At 42.6% G+C, this 17,076-nt stretch overlaps 1 protein-coding gene across 2 annotated transcripts in view; it reads left to right on the forward strand.

Moving 5' to 3' along the window:
• The window catches only part of LOC124148924 (DNA polymerase epsilon catalytic subunit A-like), a 98,181-nt gene that overhangs the window by 57,982 nt on the left and 23,123 nt on the right, over positions 1 to 17,076 (forward strand). For both annotated transcript variants that reach the window (XM_048398521.1, XM_048398522.1), the window contains 10 exons: positions 387 to 578; positions 2,481 to 2,613; positions 4,817 to 4,913; positions 6,899 to 7,037; positions 8,025 to 8,131; positions 8,976 to 9,104; positions 10,904 to 11,070; positions 13,089 to 13,161; positions 14,893 to 14,980; positions 15,560 to 15,735. In XM_048398521.1, the coding sequence (XP_048254478.1) occupies positions 387 to 578; positions 2,481 to 2,613; positions 4,817 to 4,913; positions 6,899 to 7,037; positions 8,025 to 8,131; positions 8,976 to 9,104; positions 10,904 to 11,070; positions 13,089 to 13,161; positions 14,893 to 14,980; positions 15,560 to 15,735 (1,301 nt within the window). The remainder of the gene's footprint in view (positions 1 to 386; positions 579 to 2,480; positions 2,614 to 4,816; positions 4,914 to 6,898; positions 7,038 to 8,024; positions 8,132 to 8,975; positions 9,105 to 10,903; positions 11,071 to 13,088; positions 13,162 to 14,892; positions 14,981 to 15,559; positions 15,736 to 17,076) is intronic.

The following is a 17,076-nucleotide window of genomic DNA, read 5'->3' on the forward strand; positions in this document are numbered from 1 at the left end:
CTCGGGAATATAAAGAAAACATTTGTCATTTGATTTTACATTTCACTACATGTTACAATCTGAACGGAAGTTATTTTAATAAAATACCCAGGACATTATATAAAATCCCTGGGATATTATAGCAGATATGACTTGAATATCCTATAAAATCCCTGGGATATTATATAAAATCCCAGGGACATTACACAACCCTGTTTATGAGATTTAACACGACTGGAAAGTAAAACCTCACAATAGGTTTTAATGCCTATAGAAAGAAGTCTCTTACTTAATAGCGATCCCAATGAATAGGTTTATAACAGAAGTTAACTCCCCTTTCATCGGGCGTACACAGGTGTGTTTATCAGGGTTTACTGTGTACAGTGCTAACCCTCTCTCTGCTGCAGGAGGAGAGGAAGGTGTGGCTAGAGTACCACAAGAAGAAGTGGCAGATGCAGGCCAAGGAGAAGCAGGAGAGGAAGAGACGGAGACTGGACTTCGACACCCCGGCCACTGCTTCCCTGCCGGCCCGGGGGCTGGGTGGGTTCCTGCGGCGGACAGCGCGCAGCATGATGGACATGCCGTGGCAAGTTGTACAGGTCAGTGGGGAGAAACATCATGTGACCTCTTAGTGACATCATCCTGTTTTTAGGGCGGTCGGGTAGCCTAGTGGTTAAAGCGTTCGCTCGTCACGCCAAAGACCCGGGTTCGATTCCCGACATGGGTACAATGTGTGAAGCCCATTTTTGGTGTCCCCCGCCGTGATATTGCTGGAATATTGCTAAAAGCGGCGTAAAACAATACACACTTATTCATCCTGTCTTGGCAGGGACTTTCTGCAGAACCAAACCCCCCATCCCCAACCCCCACCCAGTCCCATGCATGATCTGCAGAATATCTATAGAAAACCCCTTAGAAATATATTTTTCTATTTAACACAATCTAACCGTCCCTTCTGTATTCCACAGCCAGAAATTCTAAAGTTTGTGGTCAATTTTTTTAAATTCTGCAACCACATTTTGATAATTCTGCACACAATTCTGCACACAATTCTGCAAACTTTTCAGTTTAGTTTTCATGAATAAATAAGGCAGAATGCTGTCATTGATGCCGATCATATAAATTGCAACCTTCCTGTCTTGGACTAAACGTATGATACAAGATGTCTATAGTGTCACGCAAGGGAAATCAATACGAAAAATACAAATTGCGAAAAAACATAGTGAAAATTCCAGACTGGCTGCACTCTCGAAAAAACATAAAAAACATGCAGTCATTATAAATTTTCATTATGTATAAATACGGATGTCCTCTGAAGAAAACATACCGTCATTATTAATTTTCATTATGTATAAATACGGATGTCCTGTCAAGAAAACATACCGTCATTATAAATTTTCATTATGTATAAATATGGATGTCCTCTCAAGAAAACATCCCGTCATTATAAATTTTCATTATGTATAAATATGGATGTCCTTTCAAGAAAACATACCGTCATTATAAATTTTCATAATGTATAAATACGTATGTCCTCTCAAGAAAACATGCTGGCGTTTAAAAGTTCAAAAACATTTATCCATGGATAACCGACATGGCAACCAGTGTGTGTGTGTGAGCGTACTAAGGATATTGTGGCATAAAACAACATTCACTTGATCAGACAGTTTTTGCATGTGTGGAGTTTAACAGTGATTGGATAGTCAAGATATGGCTGAAATATTGCCAAGGTGAAAATTTTAGCTCACTCACTAACAGTGATTTGGTAGTCAAGATATGGCTGAAATATTGCCAATGTGAAAATGTTAGCTCGCTCACTTACAGTGATTGGATAGTCAAGATATGGCTGAAATATTGCCAAGGTGAAAATTTTAGCTCACTCACTAACAGTGATTTGGTAGTCAAGATATGGCTGAAATATTGCCAATGTGAAAATGTTAGCTCGCTCACTTACAGTGATTGGATAGTCAAGATATGGCTGAAATATTGCCAAGGTGAAAATTTTAGCTCACTCACTAACAGTGATTTGGTAGTCAAGATATGGCTGAAATATTGCCAATGTGAAAATGTTAGCTCGCTCACTTACAGTGATTGGATAGTCAAGATATGGCTGAAATATTGCCAATGTGAAAATGTTAGCTCGCTCACTTACAGTGATTGGATAGTCAAGATATGACTGAAATATTGCCAATGTGAAAATTTTAGCTCGCTCACTAACAGTGATTGGATAGTCAAGATATGGCTGAAATATTGCCAATGTGAAAATTTTAGCTCACTCACTAACAATGATTGGATAGTCAAGATATGGCTGAAATATTGCCAATGTGAAAATTTTAGCTCACTCACTAACAGTGATTGCATAGTCAAGATATGGCTGAAATATTGCCAATGTGAAAATTTTAGCTCGCTCACTAACAATGATTGGATAGTCAAGATATGGCTGAAATATTGCCAATATGAAAATTTTAGCTCGCTCACTAACAGTGATTGTTCGTCCACAGTTGATGGAGACCAGCCTTCCTGGTCAGTACAGACTGTGGGCTGTCATCGGTAACGACCTCCACTCCATCAAGCTCAACATTCCTCGCATCTTCTACGTCAACCAGAAAAATCCCAAGGATGGGGAAGGAGCGAGTAAGTGTACATAACATCACACAGTGGTTGGTGTCCTTGTTGACATTGATGGAGGAACTGTTTCCACCACAGAGGTTCCAGCTCGGAATTGGTCCCCAACAACCTGTGCTGATCATGTGAGGCGACTAAATGTATCGTGTTGTCAGGCTCAGTTACTTGCCTGATAACCTGTCATCATATCTGGACCACATGGATCGATGCTCATGATATCAATCACTGGATTGTCTGGTCCAGACTCTATTATTTACACGCCATTACATGTCATTGTACCCAGATGGCATAGATTGCATCTCCCCGAGCGAAGGGAGTTGTTTGACTATAAAAAGTCCAGTTTCCACCCTTGCCGAACTGGGCTGGAATTTCTTGGTTTGATCGTAGCTTCACCTGTGGCTATTATGAGTTATGTTCCTCCAATGCCCGACCCGTGAAGATCCGGGGTAGAATAGGTCTTCAGCAAACCATGCTTGCCGTAAGAGGTGACTTTGCTTATCGTAAAAGGTAACTAACGGGATCGGGTGGTCAGGCTTGCTGACTTGGTTGGTGCATGTCATCGATCCCAATTGCGTGGATGGATGCTCATGATATTAATCACCAGATTGTCTGGTCCAGAATCGATTATTTACAGACCGCCGTCATATAGCTGGAATATTGCTGAGTGCGGCGTTAAACAACCAACCAACCAACCAACCAACCAACCTCCAATGCCCCTCCATTAACCAATCAGATTCCACCTCGCATATCACTTGCATTTGCTTCAAACAAAATGGCAACAGTAAAGACGATCTGATGGATAATCAAGATCTATTTTGTAATAAGACGGGTCTTACTTCACGAAGTGCATCATATCACGTCAGCACCTTGATTAAAAACATAAAAAGGCTTGGAAAATATCTGTTGACGCTATGTTGACGGTACACCTGCTTTGCATATCCTGCAATCGACCGAAATCTGCACAGCTGTTTACAAACCAGATGTTGTTTTCGTGATTTTGATTGGACTATGCATAGACTCATTAGTCAGCCAAAATATATTACTCCATAATTCCAGCCTAGTTCGGCATAGGTGGAATCTGCTCATTTATTGTCAGTTAAGTCCCTTGATCCAGGAAGATGCATCGGTCGTTGCTCATAGAATCAGTCACTGGATTGTCTGGTCCAGACTCCATTATTTACAGACCGCCGTCATATAGCTGGAATATTGCTGAGTTCGGCATTAAACAGGAAACAAACTAACACCTTAACCTTATGGCCGGTGACTTACATGTCATTGTACCCAGACAGTGTAGATTGCCTCTCCCCGAGGCAAGGGAGTTATTTGACTGTAAAAAGTCCAGTTTCTACCCTTGCTGAACTGGGCATTTATAGTCAATTAAGTCCCTTGATTCAGGAAGATGCATCGGTCGTTGCTCATACAATCAGTCACTGGATTGTCTGGTCCAGACTCTATTTTCTTTCATCAATATCGCAGATATGGTGGATGCATGTTATCATATCCCAATGGCGTAGATCGATGCTCATGATGTCAATCACTGGATGGTCTGGTCCAGACTCCATTATTTACAGACCGCCATCATATAGCTGGAATTTTGCTGAATGCAGTTCAACAAACAAAACAATTTTTCTGGATCGAACCTCATGACGTCAATCACTGGGTTATCTGGTCCAGACTCCATTATTTACAAGCCATCATCACATAGCTGGAATATTGCTGAGTCCGGCATTAAACAGGAATCAAACTAACACCTTAACCTTATGGTCGGTGACTTACATGTCATTGTACCCAGACAGTGTAGATTGCATCTCCCTGAGGCAAGGGAGTTATTTGACTGTAAAAAGTCCAGTTTCTACCCTTGCCGAACTGGGCATTTATAGTCAATTAAGTCCCTTGATCCAGGAAGATGCATCGGTCGTTGCTCATACAATCAGTCACTGGATTGTCTGGTCCAGACTCCATTATTTACAGGCCATCATATATACCTGGAATATTACTGAGTGTAGCGTTAAGTAACAAACAAAAGAATTTGTGGATCGATCCTCATGATGTCAGTCACTGGATTATCTGGTCCAGGCTTGATTATTTACAGACCGACATCATATATATCTGAAATATTACTGAGTGTAGCGTTAAATAACAAGCAAATGAGACTTGATCGATTGTAATGTCTATGTGTTGTGTCTTTCGCTAACGGTGCCCTTGTTTTCAGTGTGGCGGAAGGTTCAGAAGACCCTGCCACGATCACATCCCGTATTTCATCTGTACGAGTATTCTGTCCCAGAACATATGTACATGGAACATACAAAGTAAGTGGTTGATCACCAGGGCTGAGTTTCTGTGTGTGTCAGTATGCCGTGTTGGGCTTGTGGTTTAGTCAGGTGAGGTGAGGTGAAATGGGGTTTCACGTCGCGTCCAAGATTATTGCACTTATATAGCGACGTGCATGCACGTGTATGTGTGTGTGTGTGGCTGCTTGTACTAGTCCGGACTGATGCCGATTTATAGTGCTAGCACACTGAGATACCATGCCGCAGTTTAACATGAATACCCCACTCAGACACAGTATACTGACTCCGAGTCGACCAGTCCTTGTTTTAGCCCCTTAATGCCGAGCGCCAGACAGGGCAAGAACAAGTACCATCTTTTAACGTCTTTTGGTATGACGCGGCCCGGGATCGAACCCCGGACCTTCAGCTCTCCGGGCGGACGCTCTACCATTAGACCACGGAGGCGGTCTGGTTTAGTCAGGGATAGACACGACTGGTCAAATCTAGCTTGTTTTAGGACTAGTTGTTAAGGTAAAATAACTAGATTTGTGGAGAAAACTAGTCCCTCTTGTCTCCATCTCTATTAATGTGTTCGCTCAGAATATACAGAAACGATGTAAATCATCTTTTGAGTTACAGTAACTTATTTAGAGTGATACGTTACTTGTTCACGTGATACGTAAGTTGTTCAAGTGATGTGTTAGTTGTTCAAGTGATGTGTTAGTTGTTCAAGTGATGTGTTAGTTGTTCAAATAATGTTAGTAGTTCAAGTGATGTTAGTAGTTCAAGTGATTTGTTAGTAGTTCAAGTGATTTGTTAGTTGTTCAAGTGATGTGTTAGTTATTCAAGTGATGTTTTAGTTCAAATGATGTGTTAGTTGTTCAAATGATGTTAGTAGTTCAAGTGATGTTAGTAGTTCAAGTGATGTGTTGTTCAAATGATGTTAGTAGTTCAAATGATGTGTTAGTAGTTCAAATGATGTGGTAGTTGTTCAAATGATGTGTTAGTTGTTGAAATGATGTGTTAGTAGTTCAAATGATGTGTTAGTAGTTCAAGTGATGTGTTAGTAGTTCAAGTGATGTGTTAGTAGTTCAAATGATGTGTTAGTAGTTCAAGTGATGTTAGTAGTTCAAGTGATGTGTTAATAGTTTAAGTGATGTGTTAATAGTTCAAGTGATGTTAGTTGTTCAAATGATGTTAATAGATCAAGTGATGTGTTAATAGTTCAAGTGATGTGTTAGTGGTTCAAATGATGTGTTAGTAGTTCAAGTGATGTTTTAGTTCAAATGATGTTAGTAGTTCAAGTGATGTTAGTAGTTCAAGTGATGTGTTAGTTGTTCAAATGATGTGTTAGTAGTTCAAGTGATGTGTTAGTTGTTCAAATGATGTGTTAGTAGTTCAAGTGATGTGTTAGTAGTTCAAGTGATGTTAGTAGTTCAAGTGATGTGTTAGTAGTTCAAGTGATGTGTTAGTTATTCAAGTAATGTTTTAGTTCAAATGATGTTAGTAGTTCAGATGATGTTAGTAGTTCAAGTGATGTTAGTAGTTCAAGTGATGTGTCAGTTGTTAAAGTGATGTGTTAGTTGTTCAAATGATGTGTTAGTTGTTCAAGTGATGTGTTGGTTGTTCAAATGATGTGTTAGTAGTTCAAGTGATGTGTTAGTAGTTCAAGTGATGTGTTAGTTATTCATGTGATGTGTTAGTTGTTCAAGTGATTGTGATAGGTCATGATATTGATATGCAATATCATCTTATCTTTCGGGCGGTGTCTACCCTATTCGTCAAAGCTTTCACTCATCACACCGAAGACCCGGGTTCAATTCCCCACATGGGTACAATGTGTGAAGCCCATTTCTGGTGTCCCCCGCCATGTGTTGCTGGAATATTGCTAAAAGCGGCATAAAACAATACTCGCTCATATCATCTTTGTTTCCACGATATTATTATTGTTTCTAGGATACTGTTGTTTTTGTGATACCATTGTTGTTCACCTGATAACATCCTTGATATCCTCTCTGTTGCAGTGATATCAACGCTGACCTGTCGTCCCCAGACATCGAGGGTGTGTACGAGACACAGGTTCCCCTTCTGTTCCGTGCCTTAGTTCAACTCGGCTGTGTGGTGACTGTCAACAGAGACTTTGCCAAGGTTATGGCTGGCAGGGTGAGTGAATCTGGAGACTGCAAAATCTGAGAATACTTTATGGATACCAACTTGGGGTTAACTGCAAATCTTGAATTCAGTGTGTCTCCCTTGCTGACCTCTAGCTAGAGCGGGGACGGTACGGGGTTCGATCCCCAGGTGCATCATACCAAGAGACATTAAAGATGGTTCTTATTATTTTGATCGAGGGCACGGGTGGGCCAGTCGTCTAAGGCGCCCGATTCGCTGTGCAGTGTTGCGTCCCTTGGGCACGCCAGAAACCTATGACTGTGGGTTCGAATCCCCGTTCGCCCCGATTATGTTTCTAGGTTTGTCAGCACCATACCCGTGCTCGTGGGTTTCACCGAAGTGGTAAACGTCTGAGACCTGCATCACTTTGGGCTTTCCTCCCACAGTAAGCTGACACGCCGTGATATAACTGGAATACTGTTAAAAGCGGGGTCAAACACAACTCACTCACTCACTATTATTTTTAGCCTAATAGTTGACATCCCGGTCCCTTCTTAAAACTTCTTGTTCAAATCAGTGTGTTTTATGGTCTGTTTTTTTTGGATAACCCTCGGCATCACTATTTGTACTCCTAAATGATGTTGCAAAAATAGTATCTTTTTCTTCTTCCCAGCTTCTTTTGCACAAATCTTTCTTTTACCGTTGGGGCAGTCGGGTTGTCTAGTGGTTAAAGCGTTTGCTAAAGACCTGGGTTCGATTACAATGTGTGAAACCAGTTTCTGGTGTTCCCGCCGTGATATTGCTGGAATATTGCTAAAAGCGGCATAAAACCATACTCACTCTTTTACTGTGGATACCAAAAACAAGTTTGAATTGTTATCAAAATATTACTTCTAAAATAAGGTTATTACAGTGCCAAATGCACACTTATTTTCTTTTGAATACTAGAATGGAGATATAAGCTCGTCTATATGCCAATCTGTATGTAAATGTGTCTTTTGTCACCTATAAACATATGTGTGTGTATTCTGCCAACAGGAAACGGACACATTTGACCTGGACAACTTAGAGTTCCGGACGCTAGCCCAGTTCTCGTACCTTGACCCCGGCACCATCAAGCACCTGTACATGTACCATCATGTGTGGTGAGTGCGCATCCCCCCTGAGTCAACATCAGGGCTGCTTGTCGATCATTTACAGACCACTGTCATATAGCTGGGATATTGCTGAGTGCAGCGTTAAACAACCACCAAACAAATGCTTTCCAACGAGCTCATTGTGAAATGGACCCGAGAAGATTCCGGGTTAGAATAGGTCTTCAGCAACCCATACTTGCCGTAAAAGGCGACTATGCTTGTCGTAAAAGGCAACTAACGGGATCGGGTGGTCAGGCTCGCTGACTTGGTTGATACATGTCATCGATCCCAATTGCGTGGATCGGTGCTCATGATGTCAATCACTGGATTGTCTGGTCCAGACTCGATTATTTACAGACCGCCGTCATACAGCTGGAATATTGCTGAGTGCGGCGTTAAACAACAAACAAACAAACATTGTGAAATGGTATGACATTAATGAATCAAAAATATTCTTCTTGTGTGGAACCAGACACACACATGTTCATGTGCTGTATAGGGGGCATGGGTGGCCCAGTCGTCTTAGGTGCCGCAATTTGCTGTGCAGAGTTGCGTCCCTTGGGCACGCCAGAAACCTGTGATTGTGGGTTCGAACCCCGGTTCGCCCCGATTATGTTTCTAGATTTGTCAGCACCATCCCCGTGCTCGTGGGTTTCACCGAAGTGGTAAATGTCTGAGATCTGCATCACTTCGGGCTTTCCTCCCACATTAAGCTGACATGCCGTGATATAACTAGAATACTGTTAAAAGCGGTGTTAAACCCAACTCAATCACTCACTCATGTGCTAAATAAGTGCAATAATCTTGAATCATTTTCACCAAACATCACTCACTTTTATTGTTTTTTCCACAGTGGGAACAAGATGATGTTTGGCTTGTTTTTCCCGGGCTCGAAGAAGGGGACGATCTTTGTGGTGGACACCGTGCGCAGTGACCAGATGCCTAATGTCGGAGCGCTCTACAATGCGGAGAGGAATGCCAAGTGAGTCCTCACTTTCATCACAGTTTCTTATGATATTATGATTTCGCTCTGCAGAGTTGCGTCCCTTGGGCATGCCAGGAACCTGTGATCATGGGTTCAAATCTCTGATCACCCCGAAAATGTTTCTCATGGCCCCATAATTCAGCTGTTTGTTAGCATCATGTCCCTCCACATCAATGTGAAACTGGACTACTGTTCTAATTGCTGTCAAACCCAGCTCACTCACTCACTCTATTCCTGACACAATACATTGCAATCAATTAATGGAGAACCCAAATAACGGAGAACCCAAATAACGGAGAACCCAAATAACGGGGAGGCCAAATAACAGAGAAGCCAAAACTGTTCCAACTCAAGTTATCAACCTGGAGTTTCCAGTTATCGTGAATTTGTTTGTGTCAGCACCGCAACAATTTTTGTGTGCTTCACTGATGTGTCAACTTGGCTCTCTCCTGTTTAAGCTGACATGTCACTACATATACTGAAGTACTGTTTGCAGAAACTTGAAATGCAATCAACAAAGCCCACCCATACAACCACTCAACCAACCATACAACCACTCAACCAACCATACAACCACTCAACCAACCATACAACCACTCAACCAACCATACAACCACTCACTCATTTAGCAATTTAATCACCCGGGTCAACAAGAACCAAATCACTCAACCATGTTCCCAGCCACACTCTCACTTACTCAACCCACACCTCATCCCACTCCATCCCGCTCGCTCACTTACTCCTTCACACAAGCACCTAATCAATGGCTCTCACACCTCAGTGCTAATCCACTCACTCACCCAACCCAACTCACCCAATCCGCCCACTATACCACCACAGTTGTTTGGTGGTAAAGTCTGTGGAAGGTCTGGTGTCGATCCCTGGCGCATCATACTAAAAAGACATTAAAAGATGGCACTTGTTGTTACCCTGCCTGGCGCTAAGCATTAAGGGGCTAAAACAAAGACTTGTCGACTACTGTGTCTGAGGACCCGTGAAGATCCGGGCTAGAGTAGGTCTTCAGCAACCCATACTTGTCTTAAAAGGCGACTATGCTAGTTGTAAGAGGCGACTAACGGGATCGGGTGGTCAGGCTTGCTGACTTGGTTGATGAATGTCATCAATCCCAATTGTGTGGATTGATGCTCATGATATCAATAAATGGATTGTCTGGTCCAGACTCGATTATTTACAGTCCGCTGTCATATAGCTGGACTATTGCAACAAACAAACAAACAACAACAAAAACTGTGTCTGAGTGGGGTATTCGTGTTTAACTGCTGAATGGTATCTCAGTGGACACTATAATATTTGGCATTAGTCAGGATTAGTACAAGCAACCACACACCTGCAAGTGCAATAATCTTGGATGCGGTGTTAAACCCCATTCCACCTGACCGACTCACTCACTCACTCACTCACTCACTCACTCACTCACTCACTCACTCACTCACTAACTGCTTCACTCACTCATTCACTCAATCACTAACTGCTTCACTCACTCATTCACTCAATCACTCACTCACTGCTTCACTCACTCATTCACTCACTCACTCACTCACTAACTGCTTCACTCACTCACTCACTCACCCACCCACCCACTCACTCACTCACTCACTCGCTCACTCACTCACTAACTGCTTCACTCACTCATTCACTCACTCACCCACTCACTCACTCACTCACTAACTGCTTCACTCACTCATTCACTCACTCACTCACTAACTGCTTCACTCACACACTCACTCACTCACTCACTCACTCACTCACTCACTCACTCACCCATCTTGTTTCAGAGTGACCAAAGGTGCTGACGAGACAACTCTCCCAGAAGCAGGCTACACATTTGAGGTGAAGCTGGAGAAAGATGTCCGCCAGGCCCACCGAGCCATCCAGAGGATGTTGTCCGCATACAAGGATGAGAAAAGAGGGCCAACATTCATCGCTATCCAGTCTCCTCTTGGTCAGTTTTTGTTGTTGTTTTCAAAAAAGATTGCTGAGCCTTACTTTTCCCCTCCCCCTCCCCAGGTTTATTTTCCCAGGTTTAGGGGTTATCTAGTTTTCTTAACAATATCTTAACAATGTCTTAGCAGTATCTTAGCACGGTTTAGCAATGTCTTAGCAGTATCTTAGCATGGCTTAGCAATATCTTAGCAGTATCTTAGCAATGTCTTAGCAGTATCTTAGCAATATCTTAGCATGGCTTAGCAATATCTTAGCAGTATCTTAGCATGGTTTAGCAGTATCTTAGCATGGCTTAGCAATATCTTAGCAGTGTCTTAGCAATGTCTTAGCAGTATCTTAGCATGGTTTAGCAATGTCTTAGCAGTATCTTAGCATGGCTTAGCAATATCTTAGCAATGTCTTAGCAGTATCTTAGCATGGTTTAGCAATATCTTAGCAGTTACCTAGCAATATCTTAGCAATGTCTTAGCAGTATCTTAGCAATACCTTAGCAATATCTTAGCATGGTTTAGCAATGTCTTAGCAGTATCTTAGCATGGCTTAGCAATATCTTAGCAGTATCTTAGCAATGTCTTAGCAGTATCTTAGCATGGTTTAGCAATATCTTAGCAGTTACTTAGCAATATCTTAGCAATGTCTTAGCAGTATCTTAGCATGGTTTAGCAATGTCTTAGCAGTATCTTAGCATGGCTTAGCAATATCTTAGCAGTATCTTAGCAATGTCTTAGCAGTATCTTAGCATGGTTTAGCAATATCTTAGCAGTTACTTAGCAATATCTTAGCAATGTCTTAGCAGTATCTTAAAAATGTCTTGGCAGTATCTTAGCAATATCTTAGCAGTATCTTAGCAGTATCTTAGCAATATCTTAGCAGTATCTTAGCAATATCTAAGCAGTATTTAGGCAATATTTCACCAGTACAGGCCTCAAAGTTGCCACTAAATTGTCGCCAATGCGACCTAAATTTCAATTCGTCTCCTATCTAAAATTCAGAGGAATCCAAATGACTACCTTGAAAAATATCTTGTGGCAACTAAATTCTATTGCTATACGTCTGTAGTTACAAAAATAAACATGTCTGCTACTATTTATACTTGCAAATAATTCCTCCTAAAGTCAACAATGAACCGAAAATAAATAAATATCAATGTAATCAGTATTTTATTTTAGTTGATATTTTATTGGATAAGCAAGGATATACCTTTATAATCTAATAACATAAATTGCATCATTGTTTGAGTCACAAATAACAAAAATCAAGTAGTTTCCACGAATATACAATTCCAAGAGTAGTGCTATGACTTGTACATATAATAGTTATTTGATAAAAGATAATTTCAAATGCTTTTGGCTGCCTACAATATTGGCTTGACTTCTTGATTTTACCATTGGCTACCTGGAAAAAAATACTTTAAGCCACTTGGCTACTTGGTTAAAATGTAAACTTTGAGGCTTTCAGTACAAAAGTTCACAGGGCACCAGATCATGCTAGTGACTTAGTGACTTGTCAAAACATCACTGCATGATTTTTCCTGGGACTGATTCCAAGCAATGCAGACCAAAACGATTTGCTTTAGACCTTTTAGATTTCTTCTGTGAATTTTTGTCTCAACTATGTATTAGCTGAAATTACAAGAAGGAAAGATAATTTACGAGATGTTGCTTCAGGCTGCATACTAGTGGTGGAGCGGTCGGGTAGCCGAGTGGTTAAAGCGTTCACTCATTATGCCAAAGACCCAGGTTCCATGAGTGAAGCCCAATTCCATGATATTGCTGGAATATTGCTAAAAACAACTGGCGTAAAACCACCCTCACACACTGACTCATAAGCTGAAAGGGTACAAATTGGTCATCACAAAATTTGACAAACTGCAGCTATAGGACTTGTTCCTGAAAAACTTAGTGACATACGAAGACATAGTGGCCATGTTGGTTACTAAATAGAGAGCTAAATAAAAAATTGTTCTATTTTGCTTTCATTCACAATATGACTCCATGATGCTAAAATTTCCTTCAGATTTCTCCCATTTGACCTCTGTGATGCCCGGCTTGTGTGACTTCCCCTTAGTGCCAATCCACATAACGGACAGGTAGGTACATACAAACCACCGGACCCCTGAAAACCGGGGTAGAATAAGTCCTCAGCAACCCAAGGGGGCGGTCGGGTAGCCTAGTGGTTAAAGCGTTCGCTCGTCACGCCGAAGACCCGGGTTCAAATACCGACATGGGTACAATGTGTGAAGCCCATTTCTGGTGTCCCCCGTCGTGATATTGCTGGAATATTGCTAAAAGCGGTGTAAAACCATACTCACTCACTCACTCAGCAACCCAAACTTGCCGTGACTACAAACTGCAGGGGGCACGGGTGGCCCAGTCGTCTAAGGCGCCGCGATTCGCTGTGCAGAGTTGCGTCCCTTGGGCACGCCAGAAACCTATGATTGTGGGTTCGAATCCCGGTTCGCCCCGATTATGTTTCTAGGTTTTTCAGCACCATACCCGTGCTCGTGGGTTTCACCGAAGTGGTTAACGTCTGAGACGTGCATCACTTCGGGCTTTCCTCCCACATTAAGCTGACATGCCGCGATATGACTGGAATACTGTTAAAAGCGGCGTTAAACCCAACTCACTTACTCACTCACTCAACTCCAATCCAAACTTGCCGTTAAAGGCAACTATTCATGTCGAAAGAGGCGACTAACGGGATCGGGTGGTCAGGCTCGTTGACTTGGTTGATACATGTCACCGTGTTTCAATTGTGTGGATCGATGTTCATGATATTAATCACTGGATTGTTTCGTCCAGACTCGATTATTTACAGACCGCCGTCATATAGCTGGAATATTGCTGAGTGCGGCGTTAAACAATAACAAACAAGACCAAGTTCGACAATGTTATCACTACAAACATGGCATCATTATAGGATAAAGTTCATCTTCCCGAGGCAAGAGAGTTAACTGACAAAAGTCCAGTTTCCACCCTTGCCGAATTAGGCTGGTATTATGGAGTTACATTTTGGCTGGACTAACAAGTATATGTATTGTCCAATCAAAATTGTGCAACGAAATTGAAATCCGGTTCGTAAACCGCCGTGTAGATTTCGGTCGATTGCAGGATTTACAAAGCATGTGCACCGCCCATTCACTGTCAACAGATATTTTCCAAATCTTTTCATGTTTTTAATCAAGGTGCACGTGTGATTTGATGCACTTTGCGGTGTAAGACCCTTTTTAACACAGCATAGATCTTGATTATCAATCAGATCGTCTTGACTGGGCGCCGCCGTTTTGTTTGAAGCAAATGCAAGTGAAACGAGAGGTGGAATCTGATTGGTCCATAGGAGAGGTTTAGAAAGTACATAAATCGTAATAGCCACTGGTGGCGCTACAATCGAGCCCAGGAATTCCAGACAAGTTCGGCAAGGCTGGAAACTGGACTTTTGTAGTCAGTTAACTCTCTTGCCTCGGGAAGATGGATAATGTTTTGAAGAACAGAATCTGAAATGTCTTTTCTTATTTCTTCCTGCCTACTGACCAGGACGTTGTTCCTCAAAGCGATCTTAGCGCTACGATGATTGTAAACCTATGTTAAAGTATGGGACTTACGATCATCTTAGTGCTAAGATCGCTTTGTGGAACGGGACCCAAGGCCGCGTTCCACGAGGCGATCGTACTGCTAAGATGATGGTAACTCCAATTCTTTAACATAGACTTACCACGGTGGTAGCGCTACGCATGCTTTGTGGAATGGGTGCCAAGGATGTTGCAAGGAACAAATCCTGAAGCCCGGAAGTATAACCTGTGTGTGTGGTCTTGTTTGTCCAGTGAGAACCTGTACAATGTCCTGGACTGGCAGAGAGTCGGGAGTCGACGCTTGCTGCAGCACTACATGAATGGCGAGATCATCCTACAGGTACAGTGGGTTTTTTTAAAATAAAAGGATATCTCATCCCAGTTTACAGACTGTTATCTTGTACAACTGGAATGTTGCTGTTTGTAGCATTAAACAACATACAAACCCACCCACTCACACATCGGCTCACCCCTTCACGTACCCATACAAACCCACTCACCCATCCACTCACACACGTACCCATACAAACCCACTCGCCCACCCACCCACACATCAGCTCACCCCTGCACGTACCAATACAAACCCACTCGCCCACCCACTCACCCTTTTACCCACACACATACCCATACAAACCCACTCATCCACCCACATACCCATACAAACCCACTCGCGCACCCACTCACACACCCACTCACACACCCACTCACCCTCTCGACCACCCGCTCACCCATTCACCCACACACATACCCATACAAACCAACTCGACCACCCACTCACCCACTCGACCACCCACTCGACCACCCACTCGACCACCCACTCACCAACTCAACCACCCACTCACCTAGTCACCCACACACGTACCCAAACAAACCCACTCAACATGATCAATTTGAGAGCTGACATCAATATCGTTCATAGGCAATGATGGAACAGTGTCGCTACCTCCATATCCCTATCGGAAACATGCCAAGGGACATCACTCTATTTGGCTGTGATCTGTTCTTCGCCCGCCACCTACACAAACATAACCACCTGCTGTGGTGCTCGCCAACCGAGAGGCCGGACCTTGGCGGCAAGGAGGCCGACGACAACAGGTAAGCAAGTACACAGAATCTCACCTGAGTGCCTTTATGTGTTCAGATAAGTCATTAGAAGTCCTTATAAACCTATTCATTGGGATTGCTGTTAAGTAAGAGAGTTCTTTCTATAGGCATTAAAACCTATTGTGAGGTTTCACTTTCCAGTCGGGTTAAATCTCATAAACAGGGACGTTGTAATGTCCCTGGGATTTTATATAATATCCCAGGGATTTTATAGGATATTCAAGTCATGTTTGCTATAATATCCCCCTTGGTTTTTCCCTCTCCCCAGGGCATGCTCTGTCTACCAAAACCTCGTAATCGTGTTTTCTCCAATACATAGAAAATGTGGGGGCACGGGTGGCCCAGTCGTCTAAGGCGCCGCGATTCGCTGTGCAGAATTGCGTCCCTTGGGCACGTCAGAAACCTATGATTGTGGGTTCGAATCCCGGTTCGCCCCGATTATGTTTCTAGGTTTGTCAGCACCATACCCGTCTTGTGTGTTTCACCAAAGTGGTAAACGTCTGAGACCTGCATCACTCGGGGCTTTCCTCCCACATTAAGCTGACACGCCGTGATATAACGAGAATACTGTTAAAAGCGGCGCTAAACCCAACTCAATCACTCACTCACCCATAGAAAATATACCGCCTCTGTGGTCTAGTGGTAGAGCGTCGGCCCGGAGAGCTGAAGGTCCGGGGTTCGATCTCTGGCCACGTCATACCAAAAGACGTTAAAAGATGGAACTTGTTGTTACCCTGTCTGGTGCTCGGCATTAAGGGGCTAAAACAAGGACTGGTCGTCTCGGAGTCAGTTTACTGTGTCTGAGTGGGGTATTCATGTTAAACTGCGGCATGGTATCTCAGTGAGCTAGCACTATAAATCGGCATCAGTCCCGACTGGTACAAGCAGCCACACAAACACACACACGTACATGCACGTCGCTATATAAGTGCAATAATCTTGGACGCGATGTTAAACCCCATTTCACCTCACCCCACCATAGAAAATGTACCACATAAGGTAAGGCTGTGTATAAGGCGAATGTTTCGTAACCAGAATTAGGGGGCTTTCAAGGGGGGTCGTCTTATACACAGGGTTGAAGAGTTTTGATGTTTTTCTCCCCAACAGACATAACTGTGAGCACGTAACACCGGAAATACCATGTCAACAAATCTGTTTTAAAAACAATTCATTATATTTCTGGACTTATGTTTGTAATCTATTTTATTAATTTTAATCAAATTTCATTCAAGATTGTAAACATTCATTTCGGCGAAATCATATATGAAGGGATCTGAAGATCGCACAACGCACCAATATTTACAGCAACCACGGTCATATTACCACTATTGA

The sequence above is a fragment of the Haliotis rufescens genome, unplaced genomic scaffold (assembly GCF_023055435.1).
Source record: "Haliotis rufescens isolate VD_foot unplaced genomic scaffold, xgHalRufe1.0.p SCAF_18, whole genome shotgun sequence".
Taxonomy (NCBI): Eukaryota; Metazoa; Mollusca; class Gastropoda; order Lepetellida; family Haliotidae; genus Haliotis; species Haliotis rufescens.